Source organism: Scyliorhinus torazame, chromosome 1, assembly GCF_047496885.1.
Source record: "Scyliorhinus torazame isolate Kashiwa2021f chromosome 1, sScyTor2.1, whole genome shotgun sequence".
NCBI lineage: Eukaryota > Metazoa > Chordata > Chondrichthyes > Carcharhiniformes > Scyliorhinidae > Scyliorhinus > Scyliorhinus torazame.
In genome coordinates this window covers 281,688,999-281,716,344 of record NC_092707.1, presented here as the reverse complement: position 1 = coordinate 281,716,344, position 27,346 = coordinate 281,688,999, and the positions used below count along the sequence as shown (strand labels likewise).

General features: G+C 51.2%; 1 protein-coding gene across 2 annotated transcripts in view; it reads left to right on the top strand.

The window, feature by feature from the left end:
• Positions 1–6,992: 6,992 nt before the first annotated feature.
• Positions 6,993–27,346, top strand: part of LOC140421806 (filensin) — a 45,811-nt gene continuing 25,457 nt past the window's right edge. Inside the window, exons 1-5 of one of the 2 annotated variants that reach the window (XM_072506737.1) lie at positions 6,993–7,496; positions 19,854–19,914; positions 24,439–24,534; positions 26,558–26,647; positions 26,793–26,897. In XM_072506737.1, coding sequence (XP_072362838.1) covers positions 7,141–7,496; positions 19,854–19,914; positions 24,439–24,534; positions 26,558–26,647; positions 26,793–26,897 — 708 coding nt within the window. In that variant the 5' untranslated portion in view covers positions 6,993–7,140. The remainder of the gene's footprint in view (positions 7,497–19,853; positions 19,915–24,438; positions 24,535–26,557; positions 26,648–26,792; positions 26,898–27,346) is intronic. The other variant, XM_072506729.1, reaches the window with a different exon arrangement.

Sequence of the window (27,346 nt, the reverse complement as noted above, 5' to 3'; positions counted from 1 at the left end):
ATCTTGTTCTCATGTTCCTGTTTTCAGTTGGTGCTGACCCTTTCTCTGCTATTAACACATAATCTGGCCTAACGCTTCAGAAGTTAATACTATCATTACTAATCAAAGCTTGATGTAAACATTGCGGTAAGAGCACATCAACGTTCCTCAACCATAAAGGAAATGGATAGCACAATGCTGACAGCTGGGGGGCGGGGGGGATGAATGAAGGGCTTGCAGACCAAACATCAGAGGGGATTAAACACAGCTGACTGGTTTTCCCTTTCCAGGAATTGAACGGTTCTGCTTCCTGTGTCTGAGCCAGCAGGTGTATTGCCCAGGTGAATTTTGAAGCAGTGATTTTTCTCACTGACTCGGTATGGACTGCTCGCTAGCTTCCAAACAGGAGTCTCTCTTCTGGGGACTTCCTGACAGGAGTCACTTTTTGGAGTTTCTGTGGGGGGTGTCTCCGTATTTAGGAGGTCTCAGTGGGGGGGTCTCTTTCTATTGAGGGTCTCTGTGGGGTTCCTTACTTAGGGGGTTTCTGGGGCAGGGTCCTTTTTGGGGGTTCTCTGGGTGGGGTTTGCTTGTTTAGGGGGCCTCTGGGGGGGTTTCTTTACTTCAGGGTTATCTGTGGGTGGTCCCTTTATTTAGTGTTCTCTGGGGGGCGGGGGTCTCTTTATTTTGAGGTTCTCTGTGGAGGGCCTCTTTGCTGAGAGGATCTCTGATATGGAAGAGTGGGGAGGGTCTGCTGGGGGTGGGGTGGGCAGGTCTTGCAATATGGGGGATGGGTGGCCCTCAGATGGACTTTGGGGGAAAATCCCTGAAAGAGTTACTCCCTTGGTGAGGTCCAGCGTGTTAGGGCCACACTTGGAGCACCAGTGCTGATTCTAGCCCAAGTGATTCCTGGCCAGAGGACCAGAGAATATCCTGCCCGGCCCCAATCTTAAAGATCCATTTGCACACTCCCGCTCGCGTGGGGCGTGAACCTCGATCCAAAAGGCAGTGGGGGACCAGAGCATCCAAAGTGGATCACTGCCCTGAAGTGATCCCGGGCGGGATTCTGCGGGAATCGGCGGGGTGGGCAACTCCGGCGCCGAGGAGTGGCGTGAACCACTCCGGCCTCAAGCCGCCCCAAAGGTGCAGAAACCTCCGCACCTTCAGGGGCTAGGCCGGCGCTGGGGAGGTTTGCGCTGTGCCGGCCGGCAGGGAAGGGGCGTGGCGCCACGCCAACCGGCGCAGAAGGGCCTCCGCCGGCCAGCGTGAGTTGCCGCATGCGCAGAGGGGGTTCATCTCCGCGTCGGCCATGGCGGAGGACCACAGCGGCCAATGCGGAAGAATAGAGCGCACCCACAACACAGGCCCGCCCGCGGATCGGTGGGCCCCGATCGCGGGCCAGGCCACCATGGGGGCTACTCCTGGGGCCAGATCCCCCCACGCCCCCCCGAGGACCCCGGAGGCCGCCCGCTCAGCCAGGTCCCACCAGTAAGTACCTCCTTTAATTTCCACCGGCGGTCCACATCATCGGTAAACCCGCAACTGGCAGCGCACTGTGGAGAATTCCACCCTGTTTCTCTTTCCACTGATACTGCGAGGCCGGATGCGTTTTTACAGCATTTTGTTGTTTTCATTTCTTGGTTTTAAGGTGTGTTTTTGTTATAACCTGCCTACTTACCATTGGCTGGGGACTAATGACTATCCCACAATCCTGTGGGAGTATGAGCTTCCCCAATGAGGAGGGCGGTGGAACCACTAGTAAACTCCTAGTATAAATAAGCTGGCCAGTTCAGGAACCAGCAGGAAGGAGAAGGTAGCAAGGGAAGTTACTGCTACTGTTATGTATATATGTTATAGTAAATAAATGTTATTACTTTGTATCCTTCAAACTCGTGCTGGATTCTTCGTGGCCCTTACAAAACTGGCGACGAAGGTTAAAATGAATAGCCATCTACATTGCTGAAGCCACCTCCCTGGATTTTTGTTGGATACAGGTTGGAAGTTGTTTTCTATTACACCATGCCTCTGTACGGACGTTTGGATGTTTTTGATGCTGCGCTGGAAAGCTGGAACCAGTACACACAACGGATGCGTTACTATTTCCGGGCAAACAATATCACCGAAAACGAGCGCCAGGTGGTCATATTGCTCACCGCCTGTGGCCCGCATACGTTTGGGGTGATTAGGAGCCTTACGTACCCAGCTGCGCCGGACACCAAAACGTTTGATGAACTTGTGAATATAGTGGGGCAACATTTTAACCCAACCCCGTCCACGATAGTCCAGCGTTACCGGTTTAATACCGCTGAGAGGACCCCTGGAGAATCCCTTGCCGATTTTCTATCCAGGCTACGCAGGATTGCGGAGTACTGTGACTATGGTGAGACCTTCTCAGAAATGTTACGCGACCGTTTGGTTTGCGGTATTAACAATGCGGTCACCCAGAGAAAGTTGTTAGCGGAGCCAACATTGACTTTTCAACAGGCCATTCAAATAGTATTGTCCCGAGAGAGCGCAGAGCGAGGAGTACAGGAGCTACAGGGAATGGAAGTGCATGCCTTGGGCCGCAACCCCTTCCGTCCAAAAACGTCCCCCGCACTCCTGCGGTACCTTGGGCGAGGCAACGTCCGGACCGACGCCAGTGGCCTTCGGACATTCACCCCCGAAGGGAGCCTTCTCCAGAGCCAATGGATGAGGAGCCATGTCCGTGTCAGACTTGTAGGCGCCGACCCCGTCGCGGACGGCGGTCCTGGGGGCGCCAGAGGCGCCGTCGTTCCGACCGAAACTGGGACCAGCCCAGGGGCCGTAACTGGGACCAGCCCAGAGGCCGTACCTTCCATGTGGATGAACCTGCTGCGACTACTCCTGAGGACGTGGAGACGGAGGACGACTGCCTGCAGCTGCATTGTGTGGCAGCTCCCCGTGTGGCCCCCATTAAGGTGACAGTACGGGTCAATGGCCACCGGCTTGAGATGGAGTTGGATACTGGCGCAGCGGTCTCCGTGATCGCCCAGAGGACATTCGACCGCACCAAGCAGGGTATACAGACCCTTACATTAACCGACTCACAGGCCAGGTTGACCACCTACACGGGGGAACCACTGGACATTGCAGGAACTACAATGACCCCTGTTGTCTATGGACGCCAGGAGGGGCATTTCCCACTTATCGTGGTGCGCGGCCATGGGCCCAGCCTGTTGGGTTGGGACTGGTTGCGCCATTTGCGGTTGCAATGGCAGCACATCCTCCAAACAGTTCTGAAGGGTTGACTGAGGTGCTAGGATGATACCCAGATGTATTCCAGCCTGGTTTGGGGAAAATAAAAGGGGCCGTAGCCCGTATCCAAGTCGAACCAGGAGCCACGCCGCGCTATTTCCGGACGCACCCAGTACCTTATGCCTTGCTCGAGAAGGTAGAAAGGGAGCTCACTCGTTTGGAGAGTTTGGGTATTATCAGGCCCGTCCGTTTTGCTGACTGGGCAGCATCAATTGTACCTGTAATGAAGCCAGATGCCACAGTTCGCTTGTGTGGTGACTATAAACTTACAGTGAATACGGTTTCCCGACTTGACCAATATCCAATGCCTCGCATAGAGGATCTCTACGCGAAACTTGCAGGTGGACTCTCGTTCACAAAATTAGATATGAGTCACGCCTACCTGCAGTTGGAGCTGGACCCTGCCTCCCGAGAGACCGATAGCTTTCGCCTCCCGCACATTGACTGCAGCGGAGAAAAAGTACGCGCAGATCAAGAAGGAGGGCCTGGCAGTGGTTTTTGCGGTGAAACGCTTCCACCAGTACGTGTACGGCCGCCATTTCACCATCGTGACTGATCATAAGCCCCTGCTGGGACTTTTCAGAGAGGATAAGCCAATACCGCCCATTGCTTCTGCACGGATCCAGCGCTGGGCTTTGTTGCTTGCTGCATACGAGTATTCTCTGGAGCACAAACCAGGTACGCAGATAGCAAATGCCGACGCACTGAGCCGATTGCCTTTATCGACCGGCCCCATGTCGACCCCCATAACCGGTGAGGTGGTTGCAATCCTAAATTTTATGGACACCTTGCCTGTCACGGCATCACAGATCCGTGAGTGGACCCAGACGGAGCCAGTCCTGTCAAAGGTTCGGCACATAATCCTGTATGGTGGGCAGCATAGACAGCTCCCAGGCGAGTTGCGGGCATTTTCCTCCAAGCTGTCAGAATTCAGTGTGGAAGACGGCATCCTCTTGTGGGGGACGCGTGTGATTGTCCCGGAAAAAGGCCAGGAGCTGATACTAACAGACTTGCACAATGGGCATCCAGGCGTGACCAAAATGAAAATGTTGGCCCGGAGTTATGTCTGGTGGCCAGGCCTCGACACCGACATTGAGAAGGTGGCCCAAAACTGCTCCATTTGCCAGGAGCATCAGAAGCTTCCGCCGGCCGCGCCCCTACATCACTGGAAATGGCCAGGGCGGCCTTGGGCGCGCTTGCATGCAGATTTCGCAGGCCCTTTTCAAGGATCAATGTTCCTTCTACTAATTGACGCCCAGTCCAAATGGCTAGAGGTGCATAAGATGCAGGGGACAACGTCCTGCGCAACAATTGAAAAGATGCGTTTATCGTTTAGTACGCATGGCCTCCCCGAGGTGCTGGTCACGGATAACGGCGCTCCATTCACGAGTGAGGAGTTTGCGAGGTTCACGAAGATGAACGGCATCCGCCATATCCGCACTGCCCCTTACCACCCGGCTTCAAATGGGTTGGCAGAGCGCGCAGTGCAGACATTCAAAAGAGGCCTGAAGAAGCAGCCTTCCAGATCAATGGACACGAGACTGGCTCGCTTTTTGTTTACGTACAGGACCACCCCCCATGCAGTGACTGGGGTAGCTCCCGCAGAACTCCTAATGGGCCGGAGACTTCGCACCCGCCTTAGTATGGTTTTCCCGGACATTGGCGCAAAAGTACGCCGCACACAAGAACGGCAGGGACAGGGATTTTCTCGGCATCGGCCGATTCGGCAGTTTGCGCCCGGTGACCCAGTGTTCGTTCGGAATTTTGCTGGTGGTGCCCAATGGGTTCCTGGTGTAATCTTTCGCCAAACGGGCCCTACATCTTACCAAGTGCAAGCCCAGGGTCGTTTCCAGCGAAAACATGTAGACCACGTTCGGTCCAGAAGACTATCCCTTCAAAAGCGTCCCCGCCCCCGGAGCTCATTTCAACAGCCGCAGAGACCAGAGACAAGGGAAGGTAGTCCTCACAATCTTCCACTGGTGCCTCACTCAAAGCCTGCGCAGGTCGTTACGGGACCGAATGGAGATAGAGACGCTGACATGACGGAGGCAGCAGACTCTGACTCCGAGATGGAGACACAGGATGCATCAGAGGGGGAATCCTCGGGTCCACGGGCCGTGGATGTACAACCGTTGCGCCGTTCATCACGGAAGCGCCGGTCTCTGTCTCATTACACGCCGCCTGATCCAACGCCACGTGCAAATGGTGTCCGGCCTGCGGCCAAACGAGTCCGACGCCTAGTATAAATAAAGCTGGCCAGTTCAGAAACCAGCAGGAAGGAGTATGTAGCAAGGGAAGTTACTGCTACTGTTATGTATATATGTTATAATAAATAAATGTTATTACTTTGTATCCTTCAAACTCGTGCTGGATTCTTCGTGGCCCTTACAAAAGTTTTGAAGGAGGAAAGAGTGATGGAGAGGATTAGGGAAGGGGTTCCAGAGCTCAGGACTCAGGCAGCTGAAGGAATGGCAGCAATGTTGGAATAATTAAAATCAGGGATGCTCAAGAGGCCGGAACTGGTGGAGAGCAAATATCTTTTGGAATTGTTTACAAATACACAACTGTATTAGGTCAAATTTCTTGGGCGGGATTCTCTGATCCTGAGGCTAAGTGTTGACGCCGTCGTACACGCCGTCGCGTTTCATGATGGCGTCAACATGGCCTGAGGAGCAGCGATTCTGACCCTTACAGAGGGCCAGCACGGCACTGGAGCGACCCACGCTACTCCATCTGCCAATGCCGGCATCAAATGGGCACTGTGTGTATGTGCATGTGCACTCCGATCGGCGCCAGTGCGCACAAGCGCAGTGTGGCCGGCAGCAATGCGCGGCATGCGCAGTGGCTCCCTTCTCCGCACTGGCCCCGATGCAACATGGCGTAGGGCTACAGGGGGCCGACACGGAGCAAAAGAGGCCCCCAGCCCGAGAGGCCGGCCCGCCGATCGGTAGGCCCAGATCGCGGGCCAGGCCACAGCGGAGGCCCCCTCGGGGTGTGACTCCCCTTCCCCACCACGAGGCCACCCCTGGATGCATGCACGCCGAGGTCCCACCGGGTAAGACCACACGTGGATGATGCCGGCGGGACTCGGAATTTCTTGCTGCTGCTCGGCTCATCCCGGGCAGAGAATCGCCGGGGGGGGTGCACGTAGAGTGGCCCCCGACTGGCGCAGCGCCGACCCGCCGGCGCCAATGGCACCGATTCTCCGCTCTCTGGGGAATCGGCGGACCATCGTCGGGGCGACGTCACACGATTCGCGCCCGGCATGGGCTGAGAGAATCCCGGCCCTTTTGTTTTTTTCCCCCCCATGTTTGTCCATCATTTCATTCCCATACATATTGGACATCTTTTATAACATCACCATGTAACTTCAATGTTTCTTTGTCACCCACCCAGCCTCCTCGCTGAACCAGTGACATAATAATCCCGTTTATTCCATGTTTACTGAGTTTTACCCTAAAGTGCTTAACAATGCATTGTGTCAGTCATTGTCGCCAAAACAAATAAATTAGGCAGTTTGCAAATTTGAAGCATATAAGCTGACTCTGTGTGTCTGTGGAATTTTCCATGCAGATCCTTTATGGATTCAGATGCCTAGTGAAATGCTCTGACCATGCAGAATTAATCCATTGACAATAATGCAGTAAAGTGCTGGAAGAAAGGACAATAATAAACGATGAGACATGTCTGTAACTCTGTGTTGTTTTGAAATGTATTTATTCTCATAGAAAGGTGCTTGCCAACCCTTCATATACTGGGTGATGCTGTGCGGTCTAGGGGAGGCTGTCCGGTGCAGGAGAGGTTGTCCAGTGTTTCTGTTTTGATCCAAAGCATTTGGCTTTGAAAAAAGGAGTGGGAGAAAATCAGCATCCACACCACAACCCTGGGATGTTCGCGATGAGCTACCTGCGCGAAGCGGGGAGGGAAAACGAGCGGGAGTCCGATCCGTTCACTCAATGGAGCGGGGCAGGTTTTCCGGAGCCCAGCTTGGGAGGCCTACAGGAGTTCAACAGGCGGTTTGACAAGTATGTGGACCGAGCTCGGGCTGTCGAGCGAAGCAGCACTGTGCTGGAGAAGCAGTTGGAAAGTCTGCAGCAGATCGAGGAACTCTCGGGTCTTGAGGGGGTCTTCACCGAACAGATTGACCATAACCAGCAGAGAATTTGGCAGCTACTCAATGACCTTAGCCGCCTAGAAAAGGAGCTGAAGGATGCTCAGCGAGCCTTGGATGAGTATCGCACCAAGTAAGATTATTTCCCTTCTGTTTTGACGCCCACCATTGCTTTGCTGCCTGCAGACATTTACACTTTCATATTATAAGCAGGGAGTGATGAAAAAAAACCTTAAACGTTATTCTCACTGTAGTACAATCAATAAAGGAATAGTTCGATATGGCATAAACACTGCAAACACAAACAGACTGGGTGAAATTGGAATGTGTTGCACCCATTTTCTGGACAATAACCATGGACACATGGTTAAGTTAAGGGGGAAACGTACTGCAGCAGAACAATATTGGAACCATGACCAATGCCATATTGGTTTTGGGTGTTAAGCGCTTCCAAGAACAATCTGAAATATTCTTCTTACTTGCCCTTTCTGTCTCTTTCTCTTTCTCTCCCTCTCTCTCTCAGTTCAATCATTCGCTCCTACTATTTCTCTTCCACTGCCTGATGACTTTAGTCCACCTCCTTTTCAGACATTTCTCTGTTTCTTTCTCAATCCTTAAACTCAGTGTCTTAAGAAAATAAACAGTCCATCACTGAGGGCCCAGATACCCTGATATCCTTGCCACGGTGCTGCGCTCACACTTACAGCATGTTACAGATTGCAGAGGGTCTGACGCTAATTTTCAAATCCTCTCTGGCCATAGGACTGGAGGACAGCTAATGTGGCACCATTATTCAAGAAGGGAAGTAGGGATAAACCGGGTAATTACAGGCCAGTGAGGCTAACATCGCTGGTAGGAAAATTATTAGAAAAAGCTCTGAGGAACAAAATAAATTTCCACTTTGAGAGACAAGGATTAATCAAGGATAAGTTGTCAGGGGGTGATCCTGTGCTGAATTCTTCGTTTCAGCGGTTAAGTGCCGGCTGAAATGGAGAATTCGCAGGCGTTTTACAATGCCAAAATCGGTGAGGGTCTAGCGGCGGCGCCGGGTGAAACTCTCAGCACCCGTGCCGAAAACGGCCGGAGAATGGGCGGGTCCCTGGCCACGCATGCACACAGCGACGACCTGCAGCGGTCGCGCGTGCAACATGGCGACGGCAGTTCACGGACCCGCCCGCCATCCGCGACCCCACAGGCCGACTCCTGGCCACCCCCCACCAGCACCCCCAGCCCTGGTTGAACCCCCCCCCTAGCCACCAGCACGGATCCCGGCCGGGTGTGGCGGCGCTGGACACAGTCTGCAGCCGCCTGCCAGGTTCCCGACCACACGCCAACCACGCGGTCGGGAACTCGGCCCATGAGGGGCGGAGCATCATGGGAGGGCCTGCTGATGATGCGCCAACGCCGTTCCAATGGTATGCGGCGCGCAATGCGATTACGCCACTTTCAAGGGGGCGGAGTATGGTTGACCGGCATCAAACCAGCACTGCCCCCGATTTGGGCATCAGAGTGGATTCCACGGCTGACCGCCGATTGCGATATCGGTGACTTGGTGTGTAGATGAGTGCAGTGCAGTTGATGTAGCCTACATGGACTTCAGTAAACATTTCGACAAGGTCCCACACTGGAGATTGATCAAGAAGGTAAGTGCCCGTGGGATCTAGGGAAATTTGGTAAATTCGATTCAAAATTGACTTTGTTGCGGGAGGCAGAGGGTAATGGTCGAAGGTTGTTTTGTGACTGGAAGCCTCTATCCAGTGGTGTACCGCAGGGATCACTGCTGGGTCCCTTACTGTATGTAGTGTATATTAATGATCTTGATGTGAAAGTAGGAGGTATGATCAGTAAGTTCGCAGATGACACGAGTATTGGTGGTGTAGTAAGTAGAGAGGAGGAAAGCAGATGGGCAGAACAGTGGCAAATGGAATTTAACTCTGAAAAGTGTGATGTAATGCATTTTGTGAGGACTCATAAGGCAGTGGGATACACAATGAACGGTAGGGCACTAGGAAGTATCGAGGACCAAAGGGACCTTGGGATGCAGGTCCATAGATCCCTGAAGGGAGCAGGACAGGTAGATAAGGTGGTTAAGAAGGCATATGGGATACTTGCCTTTATTAGCTGAAGACATATAATATAAGAACAGGGAGGTTATGATGGAGCTGTATAAAACGCTTGTTAGGCCACAGCTAGAGTACTGTGTGCAGTTCTGGTTATCACACTATAGGAAGAATGTGATTGCTCTACAAAGGGAGCAGAATAGATTGACCAGGATGTTGCCTGGGCTGGAGCGTTTCAGCTATAAAGAGAGGCTGGGTTTGTTCTCCTTGGAACAAAGCAGGCTGAGGGGGGACCTGACTGAGGTGTACAAAGTTATGAAGGACATAGATAGGGTAGATAGGAAGAAACGTTCCCTCTTAGCAGTGGGGCTGATAACCAGGGACATGGATTTAAGGTAAAGGGCAGGAGATTTAGAGGGGATCTCAGGAAAAACATTTTCATTTAGAGGGTGATGGGAATCTGGAACTCATTGCCTGAAATAGAGGTGTGAACCCTCACAATATTTAAGAGGCATTTAGATGACCACTTGAAATGCCACTGTGTATAAGGCTATGGACCAAGTCCTGGAAAATGGGATTATGATAGATAGGTGCTTGATGGCCGACACAGACATGATGGGCCGAAGGGCCTCTTTTGAGCTGTAAAACTCTCTGGCTCCACATTGCAAATGATATGTGAGCTGAAGGGAAGATGGGTACAGGTGTGTTGTGTGTGGTGGGGGGCGGGGGGGGGGGGGTGGGGGAGGTTGTGTGGGCAGGTGGCAGGACTATCATGTTCTGTGTGGATGTAACTGATAAATTGTTGGGCAGAGTTTTGGGAGCTGTATCTTTCACCCTGTCAGGGCTGCAACCGAGGACCATGGAAGTTGCTTGATATTGACACCGAACTGCTTGAAATGGATCGTGTCCCTTTCCTGGGACTGGCACTCCTGAATGTGTTGAGGACAAAATTCACACAGGAGAAAGAATGATTCTAATGTCTGTCATTCTGTCACTCTCAACACAGCAGTGAGTGTGAGGAGACAGGTTGTGCAGCAGCAATGTCATTGGGTTAGCATCTCAGAAACCCAGGCGAACGCTCCGGGGACACGAGTTCAAATCCCACCCCGGCAGCTGGTGGAATTTAAATTCAGTTAATAAATCCTGCAATTGAAAGCTAGTCGCAGTAATGCTGACCATGAAACTATCAATTATTGTTTTGTTTTAAACTATTTGATTCACTATTACCCTTCAGGTAAGAAAATATGCCATCCTTACCTGGTCGGGCCTACATGTACCTCTATATTTGATTCTTAACTGCTCTCTATGGCCTAGTAAGCCTGTCAGATCAAGGGCAATTAGGGATGGGCAACCAATGCTGTCCTTGCCGGTGACCCCTACATCCCATGAAATGAATGAAAGAAACAGGAACAAAAACAGAAAATACTGGACAATCTCAGCAGGACTGACAGCATCTGTGGAGAGAGCAGGGAGCAAACGTTTCAAGTCTGGATGGCTCTCAGTCAAAGCTAGAGAGAATTGGAAATAAAGTCAGATTTATACTGTAGGTGGCGGGGGTGTGGGGGGTGTGGAGCGGTTGGGCTGGATAGAGGGCTAGCAATAGGTGGAGATTGACAAAGATGTCATGGACAGACATTCAAAAGGAAAGTAAATGGGGGTCATTAAGGCTAAGAAGGGTGCTGATAGTGGCACATAAAGAGATGAGAACCTGTGAATGGCAGAACAAAGGTAAGTAGTGTGTCAAAGGGCAACGAGGAACAGGGAACCGATGGCCCTTGTGGGGTGGGGTGGGGGAAGGGGAGACAATGGTGAGAGATAAACAGATTGATCGAAGAAGAAAAGGTGCTGGGCGGGAATCTCCATCTTCTGACAGCAGAATCGGGAAACGCAATTGGGCGGAGAATCGGTTTTGACGCAGAACTCATGATGGGCGCAGCGTTCACACCAAATCGTAATTCTGCGGTGCCTCGACTGCAGCGTCGCGATTGTGGACTGGCGGATCGGACACTGGCCGGGCTGGGGGTAGGGGTGGGGGGAGGGGGGCGAACAGGGGACGGGCCATGGGGCCCGGGTGACCCCCCCACATGACTGGGGTGGTGTCCAGGCACGGTCTGCCATTGCCGCGGCCTGCAAGGCAGCCATCTCGCTGTGCACCCCACTGACCATCCAATTTGGCGCCTGGTTCTGCAGAGAGAAACCAGCCAAATGGGTGCTCCCTCCCCCACACACCAGCCCCACTGTCCCATCCCACCACACCTGTACCACATCATATGCCATAACCCCCCCCCGCCCCCCCCCCCCCACCCCCCGCCCCACAACCGGCCGCCAACCCCCGGCAGGCACCACCCAAGGGCAAAGCCACAGTAGCCCCAACATGGGGGGGGCCTAATTGGGCTCCGGGGTACGCACCATGCTAACATGTTGGCTTTTCACCCCCTGCAGACAATTGATCGTGGAATACAACCAGCAATGGTGGTCTTCCTCCTAGTCGCCGCAGTCCTGAGGGATGAGGGATACCTTGCGGCTGGATAAGCTGGAGATGCTCGAGGAGGAGAAGCAGCAGCAACGGAGCGTGCCCCAGAGGCAATCGCTGAGGTTGCAGAGCCGGGATTTCACAGAGCTCGGTGCACACATGCATCCATGCCATTACAAAGGCCCTATCTGTCCAGTCGGAACAAAACATCCATTTCAATGTGGACCGAGCCCACCAGGATGTCCGGGCAGTGAGGTTCGCCGCCATCGCCCAGATGCCCCAGGTCCAGGGGGCGACCGACGGGATGCATGTCCCCCTCCGAGCACAAGCTGAAAAGGGTTCCACTCGATGAACGTGCAGCTGATGTGTGACCATCAGGTTTGCATAATGCACCTCTGCACTCGGTACCCGGGCAGTGTGCATGATGCCTTCATCCTGGCACACTCGTCGATTCCCGGCCTTTTTGAGGCATACCCCTGGCAGATGGTTGGCTTCTGGGTGACAGGGGTTATCCACTGCAGTTGTGGCTGATGACTCCTATCCGGACAGACCGCCCCGGAAACCCGCTACAACGACACCCACACAGTGACCAGGAGCGTGATCAAGCGGTGTGCCAGTCTCCTGAAGATGCGGTTCAGGTGCCTGGACCACTCTGGAGGTGCTCTCCAATATGGCGCTGGGAAGCCGCCCGCATCGTGGTGGCCAGCCGTGTCCTCCACAACATCGGGCAGCAGAGGGGTGACGTGCTGGAGGAGGAGGATGAACACCAGGCTGCGTCCGACGAGGCGGATGCGGGGAGGGTGAGGATGGACAAGACATGGGGCGCAGGAGGCCGCACAATGTATGCGCCAGGGCCAACGTGCAAGGGACACTTTGATGGCCTTCGAATTCATCGACTGGGGGGGGAGGGGAGTGGACTGGCCAGGAGCACGGACACCGCATCCCATCTGCACACCACCACCCCCTCCACTCCCACCCCCCCGAGCAACCCCCTCCGTGATACACACCTGCTGCACAGGATGTAAGCCCTGGGATGGCGGTAACAGCGGGTCTGGTCCATGGGATGGAGGATGATGACCACCCGCTCTGCGATGAGCTCTGGTGCTCCGCATCGTTTGACAATGTTTGACTCCTGCCCACGGTAGCACTTTCCACCGTCCACCTGGGTGATCCCTGAATGCGAGCTGGTCATTCCATCACACAGTCCCATCGATCCCCTGGGTGGTGGAGGTGGGGACTGTGGGGGGGGGGGGGGTGAGGGGGGGATGGTGGGGGGACGCCGGAGCGGTGAGTGGTCGCTGAACTGCGATCCCTGAGCCAAGCCCACCACAACATCCGACCATCTCTCTCCAACCCGCTCCCCCCTCTGCGACCTGCTCAGCCCAGCCCACCCCTCACACCCTTCTGATAGAGCTCTAAGGCAGGTTGTAACAGTATGAACAGGTAATTATGTGACAATGCATATACAGATATGTGCCGGTACCCCTATAACTAAACTGTGCCCTGCACCAACTTAACTCTTGTCTAACGTTCTGGCCTTACGGTCCCTAACACTGTGTCTTGGTGGATCCTCTTGCGGCCAGCAGTGATTCCCGCCCTGCAACCTGGGTCTCCATTGGCAGGCATCTTCTCGGGTGGCCAGGTCTGAATGGGACCAGCTGCTGCTCAGGTGTCCCAGGTGGCATGGTGCCACCCTGTCCGCTGCCCACCAGGTGTGCCATGGACAGGAGGGGTGGTGAGTCCGAGGTGCTGCGGTGTACCAGACTCCCCCCATGTGGGAGTCACCGGCACAGGCCCCATCACCTCCTCCTCCCTCCGGGTGCCCATGGGACGGGGATGTGAGCAGAGTTAACCCCTGAGGCTACCCCGTCACCTGGCGCTGCAAGTCCTGGAGGCCCGCTGTTGCCTTGACCAGGGTCTGCATGCTGGTGGCCAAGGTGAACAGGGAGTGGACCATCTCCGTCTGCGACTGCGCCGCATCACCCATTGACTGTGCCATCACTTTCTGGGTCTGTGTGACATCAGCCAGTGACTGCGCCATCTCCCTCTGGGACTGGGCCACCTCCCTCTGTGTCTGCGCCACATTGGCCAGCGCCTGGGCAATGCCGCTGACGTTCCCAACTATGGCCTGCTGTGACTGGGCCATAGTTGGAGGAGCGCCGCTGCAATTTCCAAGTGGCTCTGGCTCATGGCTGGACTTCGGCTGGCGCCTGCACAGAATGCCCCTGGCCTTGGACATGCTGATCCATCGCTGCAACTCTCGCCCCCAATGCCTCCACCGCGGACACCATCTATGCGGTTTTGGCCTGGGTGGCACATTGACAGCACCACCTCCTGCTCCTGCATGCGGTTGGACTCCTCCACCTGTCACTGCAGCTGCTGGATGCGCATCTACAGCCCCTCATGTAGTCCCTGGCTCTGCGACTGCATCTCCACAATCAATGGGACTGTTTAGTCCAGAAGTTCGAAACCTGCCTGGACGGCAGCTAGTCCCTGGGGTCGGCCTGCCCTCCGATCGTCTGTCCCCTCGGGAGTTCCAACCTCCACCTGCTGTACTGGAGCAGCTGTGTGATGCTCACCAGAGAGTGTCCCAGGAGCCTTTTCACTATACTGCCCAGCCGAGGTGAGTGTCTCTGGGATGGTGGAGGGTGTTGGAGACAGCTGTGACGGGAGATCCGTGTCATCCCCAGACTCGTGCTCCGAGCTGTCTTGGGTGTCAGATCCATGGCTCGCATCCATGTTGCTCTCCTCAACATAGCTCGGCACCCGGAACTCCCACTGTGACAGTGGCTGGGGGCTGGGGACACTAGATGGACCCGGCCCATCTCCAGACAAAACACATGATTAGACCACTGGCCGGGTGGGGGGCAGGGGGCCGGGGGGTGGCGGGGGGATGCAGGTGAGGATGAAGGGTGAGGATCAGTGTGATGGGGGGGGTGGGGGGTTACAGGGAACCGCACCTCAGCGGTGTCTCACTTACTCGCCCGCAGCCGATGTCCACACCGGTGACCTCCCTTTCCTCTGGGTCGCTGTCCTCGTCCAGGGCCCTCTGCTCAGCCACAGCAAGGGGCCGCAGGGCTGGCGGGGGAGGGGGTGGGGATGGTCGGAAAACGATAATGTTAGACAATCCAACGCATGCAGCCCAGGGGGTGGGTAACTGATGGCTTCAGTGGTCAGTGTGGTGATATGCATCAGTGTAAATACACAAGGGGTTAATGTAAATACACTACAACTAAGTAAATACTAGGGGGACCACCGGAGATGTCATGACGTGCAGATATAGAGCTAATGAACACATAGAATAGGACACGACCAATGGGCAGCCAAGACACCCAGAGGTGACACTACCACAAGGGACATTACACAACCCACAAAGATGTCATGACATACAGACATAGAGCAAATGAACACATAGAATAGGACACGACCAATGGGAAGTCAAGGCACCCAGAAGTGACACTACCACAAGGGGGCATTACACAACCCCCACACATAAAAGGACAGGGCACACATGCTGTGTCTCTTTCCACAGGCGACACTTAGAGAGAAGGACAGGAGTGGATCAGAAGCATCACACCCACCACGTGGCTTAGAGCAGACTGGTTAGTTAGACTCAGTTACTATAGCAAGATTAGCAGGAGAGTCGAACTCATAGAGAACTGTGCTAACTGTGCTACTGGTTCAATAAATCAGATTGAACTAACTTCAAGGTCTGGAGTATCTTTTGGTCAAAGCTGCATCCAGTTGCAGCCTGTGTTATCCCAGAGTACATAACACATCAGTCAGGACACCCAGCCATGGTGGTCGGTATGGGTGTCAGCGTGTGGTGCAGGGTGGAGGTTTTGCCGCCCTCCTGGTGGGGGGGGGGGTGCAGTTTACGGGTATGTGGGATGGGGTTAGTGCCAGGGGCACAGTGCTGCCTACTCACCCTGGCTGCCCTGAGGAGGATGTGCAGTTGTTTATGGCACTGCTGGCCATTCCGGACGATGTTGCCGGTGGTGTTCACCGCTTCAGCCACCTGCGCCCAGGCACAACGAATGGCAGTGGGTCTCAGCCTCCTTCCCAGGCCAGGGTATAGGGTCCCCCGCCTCTCCTCCACCACGTCCAGGAGGGTCTCCAGCTTGACATCTGTAAATCAGGGTGCTGCTCTCCTCGCGCCGAATTGTTGGTTGGGATGGTGTGTGTGGGGAGTGCAGTGTGTATATGCGGCTGCAGCTTGTCAGCCTCCTGAGTGTCGACCGCGAATCTGGCAAATCCGGCACCGTTTCTCATTGGAATCAATTGAATTCCACCTGGCACCGGTGCTATCCCCTCAACAGTTGCTGAATCGGTCCAGGTGCGCCGTTGGTTTTGCTGTCGTGGAACTCGTCGAATCCTGCGCAGGCGTCAACACTTAGTCTCAGGAATGGAAAATCCAGCCCAGAGACAGTTCACTGTAGACATTGTGCAAGGAATATTGAATAGAATCCGTCTGGCCTGAAGAATTATTGGGAACTGTTTATGGTGCAAGATGTCGTTACTGTCTCCTTGACGACTGCTATAATTACCTGTCATCTCGCTGTCCCTTTCAATTCCATTGCTTAAACAAATGTATCTGTTAACGGGCATTTAATCAGCAGTGTGGATAGGGACAATGAAATCATAATTCAGCAATTATAACAGTAGCTTGTGATGTGAATGTGTGAGGGAAAGATGGCTTTAGGATCACCTTCTCTCCTGCCATGAATCTTGTACATAATCACTTGTGACTGACTGGATCTGAACCACCAAATGTGTGTGCCATACTGAGGCCAAGATTAGCTCGGTATTCTGTAGCTGCACAGCCCGACAAGAACTTGGTTTTAAGATAGTGAATCATCTCGAGGTGCTCCACATGAGGGAGGGGAGCAGAGATAACAACTGCAACAATTTGCATTTATAGAGCACCTGTAACATACAATACTGAAACATGCCAAGGTGCTGCATGGGTACATTGTCAAACAAAACTTGATACTGAGCCGTGAAAGGAGATATTAGAGCTGGTGGTCAAAGAGAAAGGTTCAAAGGAGCATCACAAAGCAGGATAGTGAGGCAAAGAGGCTTCGGGAGAGAAGGAAGGAGCAAGGTGATGGAGGCATTCAGAAAATGGTAACAGAAAGGAAGAAATGACTTAAATATTTGGCTGCAGTAATAGATATTGCAGTGGCTGTTAAGCGAAGTCTTGTGACACAGTGGGTAGTGTCCCTGCCTCTGGGCCAGCAACTTCCGGTTCAAGTCCCACTTCAGGGCTTGATGTCCACGGAACCTACATTCATAATTTGGCCAAACAGGTAGAATTATCTGCCTGTAAATCCTTCACATACACCTGATGGAGAGATTCCTTGTCAGCCGTACTGCAGAAGGCAATGGTAAATAACTGCCATTCCGTGCCAAGCACAACCATGTGAACAAGGAGCAGGAGTAGGCCATTCAGTCCCTCAAGCCTGCTCTGTCATTTAATAAGATCATGGCTGATCTGACAGTAATTTCAAATCTGCATCCTGACGACACGCAATAATCTCTCACACCCTTGCTCACTGAGAATCTATCTTCCTGAGAAATATTCAAAGACTCTGGGTGTGAATGACCGGAAGCGTTGCGCCTAAACGAGGGGGGCCCGGCGTGGCTGACCTAACACGAGACATTGCGATCTGAATCCTGCCCATTGTGGGCGGGATCAGTATTTGGCAAACCTGCATATTAGAGTGAGACAGCTAGTTTCACTGTAAAATGCAGCTCGCCTGATGTGCTGAGGCCATGGGATCTAAGCCTTTCACCTCTGAGACCTCAGGCAAGCGCCATTGAGTGCTGGTCTCCACGAATGGGGATCAAACGGAATGGCACCGGGGGGGGGCGCGGTTTGCCCAGCAGATCGGAAGGATACCAGGTTGTCCTCTGGGCAGGGTAGCGCTGCAGGTGTGAACCTGGCACTGCCAGCCTTGTCCCCTGACAGTGCCACCTGGGTCCCAGTCTGGCACTGCCAAGGTGCCCAGGTGGCACTGCCAGGCTGGCATTGTTCCTGTGCTGGGGATTGAGCCCGGGGGTGTGAGTTGGGGTGAGGGAGGGGCCCGAGGACCCCCTTATATAGGTGAGTTTGGGGGCGGCGCCTAGGGGTCACGACGGTTGGTTCGAGAAATCGGGAAACTATTTAAAAATGGTGTGCTGATCTCCTCCTGCACTGAGGAGTTCTGGCGAGCGGAGCTCCTCTGCAGGAAACAGGACTAAGTGTAGCCTCAGCGGGGAATTCCTTGCTGCGGCTCCGGATTGCAACAAAGGCCTGTTGGATAGCGTGGTGTTTCGCGCCGCTGTGTGTGCTGGGAAACACCCAGCTAAACGAGCTTGACATGGATCTCTGTTGCAATTTGGTTAGGTCGTGCCATCTGCTTCCATGGCTTTTCCAGGATGAGAATTCCAGGGACTCACCAACCTCTGAGTGAAAGAATTTTGCCTCATCTTAATTTTAAATGGGCAACCTCTTGGGCGTGATTCTCTGTCCCAGGACGCCTGGAATGCGTTCCCCGATGGGATGGAGAATCGTGTGTTGGAGAAAAATTGGTATCGGCACCAGGTTCTGATCCAAACGCGATGCTCCGACTCCCCTACTGGCGGCATTAACAAGGACCATCAAGTGTGCTGGAGGGAGGAAATAAATAAATGCGAATGGGTCTTAATAATCCATTTGCATCTATTTAGCGGGCCCGGCACCCAACGATCCAGCCTTCTGTGATTTTCCAGTCCCCGGGGCCGGGAATCACGTGGGTGCAGATCATTTGTGGTCTCAGCAATCGTGAACCAAACATGGTGGACCTTGCGGTGGCCTAAGCTCCTTGGCCCACCGCGAGGTTCACCACACAAGAGCTACGCTGGTAGAGAGCATCTGAGCACATCCGAGGGCAGTGGGAAGCATTATGGACATCCCTCGAAGGAGAGCATCTGTGCCTGCATTTGGTTCCCACAGATCCATTACCTGCAAGCCATTCATAGCTTTCAAGTAGTGGTCTGTGATTGACAACTTGTAAAAAGTCATCTGCAGCTTTGATTCATTCATCTCTCATCATGGTTCAGTGGCCCAAGTGGTGAAACCCCAATGTTTGTAAACATTGACCACATTGACCACATTAATGAGAGGTAAGTGCATTCCAAGCACTAAGTGCACTCCAGTCACATCAGAATCATGATGCAGTGTGTTTTCATCACTTCCATCACAATCACATGTTCTCTTGCATGGCATTTCCAACCTAGAAACAGGCCATTTAGCCTAACTAATTTACTAAAGTTAATGCTCAACACCACCCAGATACCTCCCATCCTTATTCATCTAACTTATCAACATTTCTTTCTGTTCCTTTCTGTTTCATGCATTTATCCAGTTCCCCTTTAAACATATCTATGCTATTTGTCTCAACTAGTCCCTGTGGTAACGGGTTCCATATTCTTATCGCTTTGCCTGGGTTCCCCTATTGGGCTTATCAGTGACCATCATATATTCATGGTCATGAGTTCTGGTCTTGCCTGCAAGTGCAAGCAACCTTTCTCGGTCTACTTATCAACCCTTTCATAATCCTCAAGAGCTCGATTAGGTTATCCCTCAATCTTCCTTCTGGAGAAAAGCACCTCAGCCTGTTCAGTCTTCCCTGATGGGTACCCTTTCTCTATCCCAGTACAACCACCATTTTCATTGACTTTGCTGCAGTGATTAAAGTATCCCTGACTATATAACACCAAAAAGAAAAACTGATAGAAAGATTTCCCCTGATCGTGATGGTGAGGAAAGAGAAATTAATTTCATAAAGCAAGTGAGGATGGAATGTATTAATGCTGGACCTTGCTCTTGTCGACTCATCTTTGGAAAATGATAATAAAATAAATGAGTAAAAACAAATTAATTGCATAAGTTTGTACTTCAAACACTCCATTCAGACAAGTGTCTCGATTTCAGATATAGAACGGAATGGGAGAATCACGAGGAACTTCAGGATACTTTTGAAAACCTGAATAAGGTGAGATTCTTTGCTTTACCCACTCACTATAATTATACAGAATGCCAGAGGAGAGTAGGATAAAAGATTAAGGTTTACTGTCAAATTGTGACTCCTTGGACCTCTGACCAATTCCAGAAAACATCACACTCCTCTGCACCAGCCTGTTTCTGAGAGTCTAATTGACTTGATTTGAACCCTCTGCAAGTGGATGGGTTTTGAATGAACTAAAATGGGGCCCCTTTCCTTTGTTATAATGGGCTGTATTTTCATCTTTGACGCAGGAAGCGGCAGTGGAGAAAATTCCTGGCTCATCCCACCCATGGAGAAAACTCCCTTGTGGGCGGGATTTTCATTGTGGGTGGTGGGGGATGAGTGCAGGTTGGAGTCAGGCCAGCTGATCCAGGTAAAAGTTTTGAGGCAGTCACAGGAGCTGTCAAGTGCAGAGGTGGTCTGTCGGAAGGCCTGTCTCGATGCTGTGGGACTTTACCCCAGTTAAAATACAAACAGAAAGGCTTTCAGCACTCACCCCTCACACACACCTCACCACTCACACTCTGTCTATGCCCATCCATACCACCTCATGCCTCCAACCCATCCCTGTGGTCCGTCATAGCATACCATGGAACTTCCCTGCTAATGTACCCCCTCACTGTAATTATATAAAAGCGATGAACACAAAGTGACAGTAGGATGTAGCTTTACAAAGATAGAAACTCATTGATAACTCTCCACTTTTAACTCTCCTCACTACAGCCCAATATAAGTGTCAATTATTTAAAATATCAATTACAGAAACTGCAAGCACTTGAAACCTCATTCTCTTGTGCAAATAGCCATTATGAAGTTGTCACCATCGATTAGAGAGCCAGTCTAGAGATGTTTTTTCTGGGGCTCAGGTGTTTTAGTTATCAAATGAATTTCTGGGCTGTCAGCCAAGAATACATCATCAGCAGTCCTTAAACGGCAGTCCTGAAAATTAGATGCCCGGAAATGGGGTTGGCAATCCCGGAAGTGATTCCCATGCGCCATTTTTAACAGTGAAAATCCAGACTGTGAAATAAATCTTAATATTATAATGTTAATGAAACTTAAGCACGAACAGCTAATTTAATTGTCAGAATCACCATGAGGTATGAGAATGAAACAGAAAGAAATTGATTAAACATTAAAAAGCATTTCTTCTGTTGTTCCCTTATCACTGCCTTGCTCTTTGACCCCATTTTCTCAACTTGAATTTCATGTATTTAACCTGTTGTTTTCATTTTTTAAAAAAGAAATTTAGAGTACCCAGTTCATTTTTCCAATTAAGGGGCAATTTAATGTGGCCAATCTACTTACCCTGCACATCTTTGGGTTGTGGGGGCAAAACCCACACTGACAAAGGGAGAATGTGCAAACTCCACAATGACCCAGGGCCGGGATTGAACCTGGGACCTCGGTGCCACGAGTCAGCAGTGCTAACCACTGCGCCACCGTGCTGCCCTGTTGTTTTCATTACTTAAACAAAAATCCAATGGGCGGTACGGTGGTGCAGTGATTTGCACTGCTGCCTCACAGCGCCGAGAACCTGGGTCGATCCCAGCTCCGGGTCACTGTCCGTGTGGAGTTTGCACATTCTCCCCGTGTCTGCTTGGGTCTCACCCCCACAAACCCAAAGATTTGCAGTGTAGGTGGATTGGCCACGTTAACTTGCCCCTTATTGGACAAAAAAGAATTAGGTGCTCTAAATTTATATTTTAAAAAATTCAACATCTTAAATTTTCTAAATGAACTATTCTCACCCATTTTCCAAAGTCTAGAGGTCCGATACCCATCTGGAGGCGGGACCCAATCAGGCAAATAATGAGCTAAAGAATAAATTCTAAACTATTTTATTGAACGAGTTAAACTTCAGGGCAATAGAGATTTTTGGGGACAGAGCGTGTATTGATGTCAGGAATAAGGGGCGAAATTCTCCGGTATCGGCGCGATGTCCGCCGACTGGCACTCAAAATGGCGCAAATCAGTCGGGCATCGCGCCGCCCCAAAGGTGCGGAATGCTCTGCATCTTTGGGGGCCGAGACCCAACCTTGAGGGGCTAGGCCGGCGGCGGACGAATTTCCGCCCCGCCAGATGGCGGAAAAGGCCTTTGGTGCCCCGCCAGCTGGCGCGGAAATGACATCTCCGGGCGGTGCATGCGCAGGAGCGTCAGCGGCCGCTCACGGCATTCCCGCACATGCACAGTGGAGAGAGTCTCTTCCGCCTCCGCCATGGTGGAGACCGTGGCGAAGGCGGAAGGGAAAGAGTGCCCCCACGGTACAGGCCCGCCTGCGGATCGGTGGGCCCCAATCGCGGGCCAGGCCACGGTGGGGGCACCCCCCAGGGCCAGATCGCCCCGCGCCCTGACCCCAGGCCCCCGGAGCCCACCCGCGCCGCCTTGTCCCACCGGTAAGGTAGGTGGTTTCATTTACGCCGGCGGGACAGGCATTTTAGTGGCGGGACTTCGGCCCATCCGGGCCGGAGAATCGCGGGGGGGGCCCCGCCAACCAGCGCGGCGCGATTCCCGCCCCCGCCAAATATCCGGTGGTGGAAAATTCGGCAACCGGCGGGGGGTCGGAGAATCTCGCCCAAGATATCTTTGGATTGGTGGGAGGAGTGGCAGGAGTAGTATAGGGGATTTGCAGCCCGACCCAGCCAGTAGCAAACAATGTCTGATCACAGATGCCAAGCCACCAGCTGCAGCACGCCTTGCTGTGAAATATCAGCCAATCCCAGTAAATCTGGTGTCTGCTCTGTGGTTCTGTATCTGAAAAGACGTTTCAAATGAATCAGAAAATAAATAATGGGACAGGGTGAGGAACACAGAAGTTTCTTGAAACAAAATAAACTAAGAATGTTCAGAATTAGCTTCAGATGAAGTAATAAATGCAGTAAACATAATATAATACACAAAGTTCAAGGTTTAAGGACTGAAAATGCTTGTTGCCACTCAAAGATTACATTGTAGAGTGGTCTAATAATTCTGGATCAGGAGCGGAAGAGGTCATTCAGTCCCTTGAATCTGTTCAACAATTCAATGATGGCTGATCCGTAACCTAACTCATTCACCCGCCTTGGCTCAAAGCTCTTAATATCCTCAACAAGCTAAAATCGACCTATCTAAAACTAAGCCTAAGTGAAGTGACCATATCAATCTTTTCACATTTTGTTGGTGCCACTATAAGGCGAACACATCCTATATAATCCGGTTCATTGCTTGGAGCACAGATGTTGACACAGGACTCCACTGAAACCTCATGGAGTAAGTGCAATAGAGTGCAATGTTGAGTCTGGTAAAATATCGACCTGTGCCTGGTTAGCTCGTATAATCCAGGCATGGAAAGTTAGTTAGCAAGGGGGAGGTACTCTTAATCTCATTGGAATTTGGCGGAATTATGCTTCAGAGATAATGAAACAACTAATTTCACTGCCAAAAATGGTGCTGATGCTCTTTGTGGTTGTTAATTGTATGTTAATTGAGTGTTTAGTTTTATTCAGATGTATGTAGGAGTATACTGAGACTGTGTGTATCTCTGTAAAGTGTGTAAAGAGTCGGTTCCGTAAGACCCTAAGATGTGTGAGCAGAAGTAGGCCATTTGGCCCATCGAACTGCTCCACCATTCAATGAGATCCAGACTGATCTGGTGTGACAATCCTCAACTCCACTTTCCCGCCTTATTCCCATAACCCTTGATTCTCTCACTGATTAAAAACCTGCCTATCTTAGCCTACTTATCGACCCAGCCACTACTGCTCTCGATGGTGAAGAATTCCACAGATTCATTACCCTCTGAGAGAATAAATTCCTCCTCATCTCAGTCTTAAATGGGTGACCCCTTACTCTGAGATTATGCCATCTGATCCTAGACTCTCCTGCAAGCGAAAACAACTTCTCAGCATCTACCTTGTCAAGTCCCCTGAGAATCCTATGCCTCTTAATAAGGTCACCTCAAATTCTTCTAAACTCTATTGTGTACAGGCCCAACCTACTTAACCTCTCCTCATAAGAAAATTGCTCCATGCTCAGGATCAACCTAGTGAACGTTTCTCTGGACTGCCCCCAATGCCAGTGTATCTTTCCTTAGGGAAGGGCACCAAAATTGTTCACAGTATTCCACAGCTTCAGTTCTATCCTTCATGGCCTAGCTATTTGGAGTAAACGTGGTTATGAATGTGACAAGGGAGCGGCATGATGGCTACCTCACGGCGCCGAGGACCCGGGTTCGATCCTGGCCCTGGGACACTGTCCGTGTGGTGTTTGCGCATTCTCCCTGCGTCTGCATGGGTCTCACCCCCACAGCCTAAACATGTGCAGGGCAGGTGGATTGGCCACACTAAACTGTCCCTAAATTGGAAAAAAAAATTAAATGTGCAGCAGCCAAAAAACAAATGAGTCAACGAAGCTCCCCCACCACCAAGAGGGGATATTACATCTTAGAGTGAGTTATTGCAAAGCCTTTGTAACTAAAATGGAAAGCTTTCAAAATCCAAAATATGTGCCCTGTTACTGTGTCTTCCTTACAGAATGCAAATGAAGCTTTATTAAAGAACTTGGAACTCCAAATCCGAACCCAATTCCTGCAGGAAGATATAAACTCTACTAAAGAGAGGAACAGGAAGGTAAGTGCCAACCATCCAAGGCTTGCCAATTATTTAAATGCGCTGAGTAATGGTATGCAAAGTAAGCAACTCACACATGTCAATACTAAGTAACGTATGCGGTCTTTGCCCTCGAAGTTACTTCGACCGAAAGCGCTGCAGTGTTGCACAAGTGGTTAGCACAGTGGTTGGCACTGTTCCTTCACTGCGCCAGGGACCCGGGTTTGATTCCTGGTTTGGGTCACTGTCTGTGCGGAGTCTGCACGTTCTCCCCGGGTCTGCCTGGGTTTCCTCCGGGTGCTCCGGTTTCATAGATCATAGAATTTGCAGTGCAGAAGGAGGCCTTTCGGCCCATTGGGTCTGCACCGGCCCTTGTAAAGAGCACCCTACTTAAGCCCACACCTCCAACCTAACCCCATAACGTGTTCCTCCCACAAGTCCCAAAAGACGTGCTTGTTACGTGAGTTGGACATTCTGAATTCTCCCTCAGTGTACCCGAACAGGTGTCATAGTGTGGCGACTAGAGTATTTTCACAGCAACTTCATTGCAGTGTCAATGTAAGCCTACTTGTGACACTAATAAAGATTATTATTATTATTATGGCCCAAATCTTACAATGTTTGCCGGAGGCTGCACTTGATCTAGAATGTGTGACAATTTTCTTGACAGCTGCATAAATAAACAAATAAAAGGTATTTGAAATGAGTGATGATGGAATATTTATCTAACTTTCACCAATAAGGAGAACCCTATAACTTGTTTGCAGCACTTTCCTGTTATGACTGCTGCTCAGCCCCAACCCAACATAAATGGTTAATTTCCATTGGCCCATTATATTCTTTCTACAGAACAGCTGTCAGACTTCTGCAGATAAAATCAAATCACGGTCTGTTTCAGAATACTGTTAATGGGGAAGCATATTCTGTGAGGAAGTGCGACTCCTTTTCCTCGTGAACTTCTTTACATTTTTATGTTCAAAACCCGGCCAACATCATTGCAACCTGCAGTCTCAGAGCTGTGTAATAGTGGAGACTATGTGAAGCCAGATCAGGGGAATCCTGGCGTGTGTTTCATGGATGTCAGCGATTGAAGCTGTCAATGAAGAGCTGACATTGCTACAGCAGTTACCCAATCCATTGCTACTGACTCAAATTAGCCAGGCTGATTTTTAATTCAATTCGCAGCAGCGGAGAGCATTGTAATAAATGGGGAGAAAATGATGGCAAGCATGGTAGCAAGAATGGGATGAAGTTGCTTTTTACATCAATCAAAATTACATGCCAATTTGTAAGGTAAAGAAAACCTATGAAAACGATGCCAGCCCATCAGGTTAGATTATTCCGATCTCTGACTGAGAAAGATAACCTGGAGTTATGGGGGGAAAGGGGGAGGGGACTATATATGCTCCCCTGCCAACACCCCTGCATTCTACCCTCAGTACTGTTAGAGCCTACCAAAATCCTCCTGCTTGTATCTTAGTTCATGCCAAGTTCCATTTGCCAATCACCCCTGTAGAACAATCATGCGGACTCGTAACGTTAACTCTGTTTTTCCCTCCACATGCGCTGCCAGACTTTCTGAGTCTTTCCAGCATTTTCTTCTCTTCCTTCTTCTCAAATCCCTCCTTGGCAGTTATCGGTGTTGTAACACTAGTTGTAGCAGGATAGAGTCTGACTGGAATTACAGTGGGAGGTTGGAAATTTCACCATAGAATTCCGACAGTGCAGAAGGAGGCCATTCAGCCCATTGAGGTTGCACCGACACTCTGAAAGAGCACCCTACCCAGGCCCACTCCCCCTGCTCTATCCTCGGACACTAAGGGGCAATTTGGCCAATCCACCTAACCTGCATATCTTTTGGACCCAGAGAGGAAACCAGAGTACCCGGAGGAAACCCATGCAGACACGGGGAGAAAGTGCAGACTCCACACAGACAGTCACAGAATTGAACCTGGGTCCCTGTGCTAACCACTATGTAACCGTGTTGCCCCAAATGATCATGTTTTATTTTCTGACATCTTTCTTTGACGTTCATATCCCACAGAATCTAGCAGAAATTCAGGACTACATGAATGTTCTAACGGATGTCCAACAGTTCACAATCAGCAAACCTTCAACCACAGTAGACCATGAGGTAACCCAACAGAGTGGAATATGCAGAAAGTGACAAAGACTCATTCTGTGATTTATCAGTTCTAAAATTTCAAATTTGTACTAAATCACGTGTGAGCACATTTGTAGTTAACACTCCTGTTGTCGTATTGCTACTCTGGCTACAGGAAGAAGAGGAGCAGTTCGCTGTGGAGAGGGGGTCTTCGATGTCATCTCAGTTGGACGACGACAAGGATGGTTCTTATCAATTACAGAGCCAGAAACAGAATGAGGTCAGTTGGTGTAGAAAACATGCTTGGCAGATTCTCCAGCAAAGCTGGGCTATTAATGAAATGAACATCTGAATGTTCAAAGTAAAGTCTTATGATACTTCGAATAGCCTCCTACTAGGCTGTAATGATTCTAGATCTGCGCTCTGCCAATTCTGGCCCCTTGCACATCTCCAGCATTTTAATCGTTCTGCCATTGGTGGCCATGCCTTCGGTTGCAGAGGCCCTAAGCTCTGGAATTCAAATAGGACCTGTGAGGAAGAACTTTTATGTAGAATTCCATCCACCTCACAAGAGCACATCTTTCTATTCCCCTTTCTCCAACGTATCTGCCTAGTTTCTGGTTGAAAGATCTTTACCTCAGTCACTTCCTGAGGTAGCGAGTTCCACATTCTTAACACACTGAGTAAAGGAATTGCACTTTATCTCCCTGCTGGATTAATTAATTAATT